The sequence below is a fragment of the Mus pahari genome, chromosome 15 (assembly GCF_900095145.1).
Source record: "Mus pahari chromosome 15, PAHARI_EIJ_v1.1, whole genome shotgun sequence".
Lineage (NCBI taxonomy): Eukaryota > Metazoa > Chordata > Mammalia > Rodentia > Muridae > Mus > Mus pahari.
The window spans coordinates 58,264,934-58,272,559 of NC_034604.1; the positions used below are offsets into that span (position 1 = coordinate 58,264,934).

The following is a 7,626-nucleotide window of genomic DNA, read 5'->3' on the forward strand; positions in this document are numbered from 1 at the left end:
TGTCCTGGAACTCGCTCTGTAGACCAGGCTGGCCTCGAACTCAGAAATCCTCCTGCCTCTGCCTCCCAAGTGCTGGGATTAAAGGCGTGTGCCACCACTGCCTGGCTCTGATTTTTTTTCTTACTGTCATATTTTGATCAGGTTGGAATGTCTTTAAAAGATTACCCATAAATATTATTTTGTGAATATACATCTGTTATTCTCCTTTCTCGTGGGTATTTGGTTACTTTTCAAAATTTCTGACTCTTAAAAATAAAATTGCAGGATTGGAGAGGTGGCTCAGTGGTTAAGAGCACTGACTGCTCTTCCAGAGGTCCTGAGTTCATTTTCCAGCAACCACATGGTGGCTGCTGCAATAGGGTCTGAAGCTTTCTTCTGGTGTGTCTGAAGAGAGCAATGCTGTACTCATATACATGAAATAAGTAAATAAATCGTTAAAAAAGAAAAATAAATAAAATTGCAGTAATCACTGAGTATGAATGTAGATAACATGCGTTTGTGTGTGTGTGTGCACATATATACATGCATATTTTATAAACCTGCATGTTCATTATAAGGACCCATTTACAATGATGTATATGCATCTGTCTATGTTATACTTAAAAAACAAGGTTAACAAAAATAGATCTTGTAAGAGTACCTGCCCCCCCCGCCCCCAATCAATGTGCCTCAAAATAGAAGGAAAGCATTTCCACAGCCAAAGTTTTCCAGAGCATTTATTTAGTTTGCCATCTAGAACTCAGAGCACAGGTGAGCTCACAGCATCTCTCTCCCTCCAGTCTGCCTAGAAGGTAGGATGTTCCAGCTGTGGTTGGATTCCCTTCTCACATTGGCTCAGAGAATCCCTTCCAATCAAGTCGGCATTCTTGTGGTTTTGTATCTTTTAATCTTGGGGTATGTGTGGAGTGGGGTGGGGTGGGGTGTTCACTGTGTTCTGCAAGCTGGTCTTCAGCTCATACCATCCTCCCTCCTCAGCCTCTAGAACAGTTGGAAATAGAGATACCACTGCCCCTGCTTCCTGCTTGTGCTGGTCTTAACCTACTTTCCCATTAGCGGTTAAAGATGGCATCACAGGCTATTTTTCTGTTTGTCCATCCAGAAAGCCATGCGCGGAGTCATGGGAATGCCTATGTAGGATTAGGATGCTGTTACAACGACAACAACAACAACGATGCAGGGTTGGAGAGATGGCTCCCAGCCACATCTTGCTCTTACAGAGAACCTGAGTCCAGATCCCAGCACTCTATCCGGTGGATCTGTTATACTGGCTACAGAGAATCCTGTGCCCCCTTCTGGCCACTGTGGGCACTACATTTACATTCTCTTTCCTCCTACCTTTTTCAATTAAAAATCAACCCCCCCTCCCCACACACACATACCCCAGGATTGCCGACTCACATTTTTTACCCCATTTTTCCTAGTTGCTTCTGACTGATATCAGCACCACAAACCACAATCGCTAGCCTCAGAAATGCCTTCTACCCTTTCACTACTTCTAATTCTTTACGGGACGCCTCCTACAACCACGTCTTTCTCATTGTTTTGTGAGCATCTCACCCCAGTCTAAACCCTCTTTCACCAACACTGACCTCAGAGTTTCCATGATATCACATTTGAGGGTGCTAAAGGCCCGTACAGAAACTCTATGAGCACCGATTAAATAGCATAAGGTGAGACAGGGTCTATGAGTTTTTGGACTTAGCCCTCATGCGGTCTCTGTGGGAACAGTTCTCTATGGCCTCAAGGCTCCCACCCCAGTAATGCCCATTCACTGTCTTCCAGTCATTCAGCAAGCACTAACCTAGGTGTTAGTTTGAAGGGACATTCTAGATTTAACAGTAGGTCCTGATCAATGATCAAGAGGAGATTATTACCAGGGATGTATGTAGCTCAAATGTAGAACATTGTCTGGCCTATGCTAAACTTGGCCCTCCACACTGAGGAGAAAGAAGTAAAAACAAACAAACAACTCCCCCCATCCCTACCCCAAACCAAACACAGAATAACTAGGTGGTTTTTTTTTTTAGCTCAGCAGGTGAACCCTTAGAAAGCACATGCTTTGTGCTTGGGGGGGGGAGTTCTACTTAAGGAGGGCTCCCCAACACAGTTTAAAACTGAACCAGTTCATGAGGACCGAGAGGGAAGAGCAAGCCTTGCCAGAAGCTCACAGAGAAATGGGGGTCTCAGAACGACAAAGAACTGAACTCTGGGCCCAACCCCACCAGCTTTGCAGAAGCAGCGAGCACCCCAGGAGAACACGGCCCCGTGGCAATGACAGTGAGGGACTAAGCCCAGTCATGTGGCATAAAATGTCTGAGCTAAAGAACAATGAGGTAAGACACAGATGTTCCAAGCTGCCAAGGAGTAGCAATTGATTGCAGAGAAACAAGCCACTCACATATGTGTAACTATGCAAACTGTCTGCTGAGGAAGACAAATGTTCAGGGCCACACATATAAAAACGCTGTTTCCTTCTCATCCAATGATAATTTTAAAAGGTTACTCTCCATTATCCCGTTGTGCTAGGAATGAAACCCAAGGCCTCATGCATGTCAAGTCAGCACTCTCTCTCTCTCTGGTCTATCTCCCTCCCCTCCGTTATCCTCATAAAAGAGAGACACAAGAAGGTGGCCAAAGAGGCAGCCATATGGTGAAGAACTACACTGAACTGACCCCTCAGGGTGACCTCAGGAAAGCCCCGAGTGCTTCCTACATCTGAATCTGTTTGGCACAATATTGGGGGGGGGGGCATGGTCCCTGAGATGCTTCTCAAAGAACTCTGCAGGGTCTCTTATGGATCAAAACCCAGTTTCCTCTCTAACACTCTGCACCTCAAAATATGACATGTTCTGGCTCTCAGTGGCTTTCAACTCGTCACCTGCTGGGCCAAGATTTCTTGGTATATACAGCCTGCACCTCAGCCAACAGGGGGGGCACAGAGCTGAAGGGTTGTGCTTGAAGGAACCTTGACTGCCCACCCTTCTTACAGCACTCTTGACAAAAATGGTGGCCAAATAGGGACTAAATCAGGACTGGCACACAGCCCAAGGCTCTGTCTTTCAATGTGGAAAAGAAAACAAACTACAATTAACATACATTTGTCTATGGGTGTTAACTCCTAAATTAATGACTGCACATTGGAAGAAGAAGTCTACGGATGAATCAAGACCTCAGAGAACAAGGGTGCTTAAAAAGATCTTCCTTTACTTTTGTTATAGAAGTCAGATTTGCTTGTCTAGCCAGACTCTGAACTCCTGCCTTGGCAGTTTTTCCCCCTTCTGTTATTCCCTCTTCTGCCACTAACAGCCCCTCTCCCACCTCCCATTGGAACCATACTGTTTTGCTTAAAGGAGCTACTTGTTCATCCTTGGTGAGTGGATTTCTTTGAAACTTGCTGAGGGATCGTTTTTTTACACACGTGCCTTCTCAGAAGTGTTTCATAGCACCAACATATGAAACATCAAGGTTAGGGCTCCACTGGAGGTTCCAGAGGAACTGAAGTAAGGAGAGGATGGAGTGGAATGGGAGAGTGAAGGGTAGGCAGAATGGAGCCACACCAACAGCATCCCTTTCACTCTTCCCACAATGCATTTGTCTACCTAGAGAATTAGAGAGTTTATGTCCATGTGCGATAAAATAACTAGTTCTTATTGACTCTGGACAGATTTCCTCAGACCAAGCTGGCACGAACTGCATTTAAGAATTTCACATACGAACCTAAATTCTTCGTTGTTCACTCACAAATTCTCTATAATTTTGCTCCATCAAATGGGAAAGCTACCTTAAAGTGGCCCCCAGGCTTCATTTAGCTGATCTAGTTCAAGTTACAAAGGTCTTAATCTAAAGAACAAAAGCAGACATCTCAAAGAAATTTGTAGAGAATAGTAAGTTCACTCATGATATAGATAAGGTATGATGATACGTTCCCAATGAACATTTATACACTGTATGAAAAAAAACCCTTAGGTTATTTTACTCAATAGCAAACTGTTTTAAAAGTTTATTATTAATTATTATTAGTAGTATATTATTATGTGTGCACACGTGCATGTATGTTGTGTATGGCTATAGCACACATATGAGGTCTCAGAGGTCAGAGAACGAGTTGAGACAGACAGTTCTCTCCCACTTTGTGGGTCCTGGGGATCAAACCCAGGCGCAAGCACCTTTTACTTGCTGAGCCATCCCCCCACCGCCCCCACCCTGGCTACCAGCCATATCTTTTAACAGAATTTTGTTTACAAAGTGCTAACACATTCAGAGCTATAATTAAATCAGTCATCAATTTTGAGATGCAAGGAGTTTTTCTGGAGCTTCAAGAAGCATTTGACCGGCACAGGAACACCTTTGAAGCCCAGTCTCACCCCCAAAATGAAATGAAATGAAATAATTTTAAAAAGCCAGTAATCAGCTGTTTCATGCTTGATTACTCCATACATATCTAGTGTCAGGGCTCACAAGTGGCCATTGCTTGAGTGTTTGCGACAAATGTGGAATTTGTTACGCTTAATTCAAGATGAGTCACCTGCCAACTCCCAAACTGGCCCTTGGGGAAACACTCACCATCAATTCTGTCCACCATGACCGTATGGCAAATCGAAAGCAAAAAGAAGAACTGTCGCACTTCTGGCTCTTTCCCTGACTGGATTTGCTCGATAAGGTAATGGTCGTAAAATGCAAGCTTTCCATCAGCAAATGTATTCCAGCTGAAGTCCACTAGCTGAAAGAGACGGAGAAGGAAACTTATAAAAGATATAAGTATCAGGGCCAGCAAGATGGCTCATGGGACGAAATCACTTGCCGCCAAGGCTGACCACTTGAGTTTGCTGCTGATTGCTGGTACCCACATAGTAGAAGGAGAGAATCAGCTATGTCAAGTTGTTCTCTGACTTCCACACATGCCATGTGACAGCACACACACGCACATGCATATATACACATACAAATACATGTTTAAAAAACATCTGTATTGTTAATTGATATTCCCTTTTCTTTGTAGCCAAGTTTTTAAATTATGTCAGAAATCACCTTGGCATTTTAGCACATTCTTTTTTTTATTTCTATTTTCTGAGTTTGACCGTTTTGACCTACGTGTATGTGTGTGGACCATGTGGGTGTCTGGTGTCCATAGAGGCCAGAGAGGGTGTCTGATCTTTTGGAGTTCCCCATGGTTGGGAGCTGCCGGGTTCTCTGAAAGAGCAGCAATTGCTTTTACCTGCTAAATCTTCTCCTTTGGCCCAAGTTTTAGGTAGCTTTTGCTTAAAACAAAAGGCACAAAAGTGAGCTGATTTCCATCTCCCTCATAGGTACATTGGTATCCTGCCCACTGGTGCCTGTGAATGTGACTTTACTTGATCTGAAAATGTAATCAGGTAAAGACGAGGTGAGGCCACTTGGATCAGGGGGGAAGGGAAGATGTCCAGATAAGAGGCAAATACGGACAGAGCCAAACACACGAGGAGAAAGAACCCACTTGACAACAGGAGCAGAGCGGTAGCTTGGTGCCTACAAGCCGGGATCATTGGAGGCTACCAGAGGTTAGGGAGAACCCGTGAAGGAGCCTCCTCTAAAATTTTTGGAGGGGTCAACAAATCTGGATTCCAGTCTTTAGAACTGTGGGAAGATACGTTTCTGCTGTTTTATGCCCCAGCCAGGAGGCAGTTCATTCCGGCAGCATGGGGAAAAGAAACCCAACCAGGCAGGTGCTTTATCAGGACTACCCACCTCGATTTTGCTGTGGCTGTGCTGAGAGGCATCTCGGTGGTCTCCTAAGAAACAAACAGGACAAAACAAGTTGAGTCTGTGTGTGGAGAGTCTCCTACCTGGATTTGCAAACACAGTTGCAGGGGCTGATGCTACCCTTGGTTTCCGACGGTTCCGGGGTAAATAATCATTTTTTATGAGTTGGAAAAATGACAAAGTAGACGCATATCAGGCCCAGGTGTTGATGGTTTCATCTGTATAAGCCAAGTCCTTGGTAGGCTGAAGTAGAATCACCATGAATCAAGGCTAGTTTGGGTTCTACGTTCCGGGTTCCAGGTTCTGAGTGAAATCCTGTCACAAAAACTAACTAAATAAATACATAAATAATTCTAAGAATGAAGAATATGGTGGAAATCATTATGTGTCCTGCAAAGACTAAAGTATTTACTATCTGGCTCTTCACAGAAAGAAGTAGCCAAATATTGACCCACTTGTCCCACTATCCTCCTCTGGGACCAGAAGGGAGTCCTTTGATATGCTTTTGTCTACTATTACCATGGCGACAAATTCCCCAACCCCATAGTGTCCCACCTTCTTTGGTAGTGGGGAAACTCATACATACTATACATTTTTTCCAAAAGGGAAAAATATGCATGTGCGTATTTCTTGAAAGGCAATATTAACTTTAACGCTGTTCATGTGTGTGAAGAATGCTTCAGAATGTAGGATAGAAATAAACTATAAACTATTGTAACCATTTTCTACTGTATAGCTTGGTCATATTCAGTGTGGTCACCTTGTGCAACTATCACCATAAGACTTTTTTTTTTTTGTTTTTTTTTTTAAAGATTTATCGTTATATGTAAGTACACTGTAGCTGTCTTCAGACACACCAGAAGAGAGCATCAGAATTTATTATAGGTGGTTGTGAGCCACCATGTGGTTGCTGGGATTTGAACTCAGGACCTTCGGAAGAGTAGTCAGTGCTCTTAACCACAGAGTCATCTCTCCAGCCCCATAAGACTGTTTTAATTGAACTCTAACATTATACACTAACTTCCCATTGCCCTACTGAAACTTTGGCAACCAGTACTCATCTTTGTCCCTGTGGCTTTGATTATTCTAAATGAAATCATAACAGCACCTACTTTTGTGCACATGGATCACTTCACACAATGCCCCAAGGGCTCACTTATATTGTAGCACACCTTGCTCATTTCTTCATTCATTGATAGATACTTGGGGTTAAGATTATCCTTGTATTACTCAAATGCTGATTTCTCTGCCCCCATATCTGGTTGCAAGTAGACATGGCATTGTCATGCTTGTTCTAAGAATCTCCAGGTCTCAATGTCATATGTAAACATTGTTTCCATTTACTCTGATTTGTCAATAAAATCTGATCAGCCAGGGCTGGACTTCCAATCCCAGCCAGGAAAGAGGAACAGAGGATTCGGCCATGACCAAAGGGTCCAGGAGACACCATGGGAACATACCTAGAGCAGGGATAACCAAACCAATACTAAAATGCAAAAGTATGTTGGGGATTTTGGCTGGGAGGCAGCCAGATTAACTTAGAGAAATAAAACAGTGACTGCTCAGCTTTTGTGCCGTAAAGCTTCTCCTTCATTTGGGAGCTAGCCAGGCTAGCGGAAAAAAAAGCAATCACTTAAAAAAATTGCATGAACATTTGGTGCCCAAAGTGGGGCTCCAATCCATGACCCTCTACCAACTGAGCTACTCAGGCTACAGAAAAACAAAACAAAACAGAACAAAACAAAAACAACAACAAAACCCAATCACTTTTAAAATTGCACTAACATTCTTGAATCCTTGTTTTCAAATCTTTTGAACACAAATTATTCCAAGATGCGGAATTGCTAGGCAATTCAGTTTTATATATATATATATATATATATATAT

At 43.2% G+C, this 7,626-nt stretch overlaps 1 protein-coding gene across 4 annotated transcripts in view; it reads right to left on the minus strand.

Moving 5' to 3' along the window:
* Atp8b1 (ATPase phospholipid transporting 8B1) overlaps positions 1-7,626 on the minus strand; it is a 125,246-nt gene that overhangs the window by 27,679 nt on the left and 89,941 nt on the right. For all 4 annotated transcript variants that reach the window (XM_021214622.1, XM_029547109.1, XM_029547110.1 and 1 more), the window contains 2 exons: positions 5,725-5,768; positions 4,564-4,720 (listed from right to left, as the gene is read on the minus strand). In XM_021214622.1, the coding sequence (XP_021070281.1) occupies positions 4,564-4,720; positions 5,725-5,768 (201 nt within the window). The remainder of the gene's footprint in view (positions 1-4,563; positions 4,721-5,724; positions 5,769-7,626) is intronic.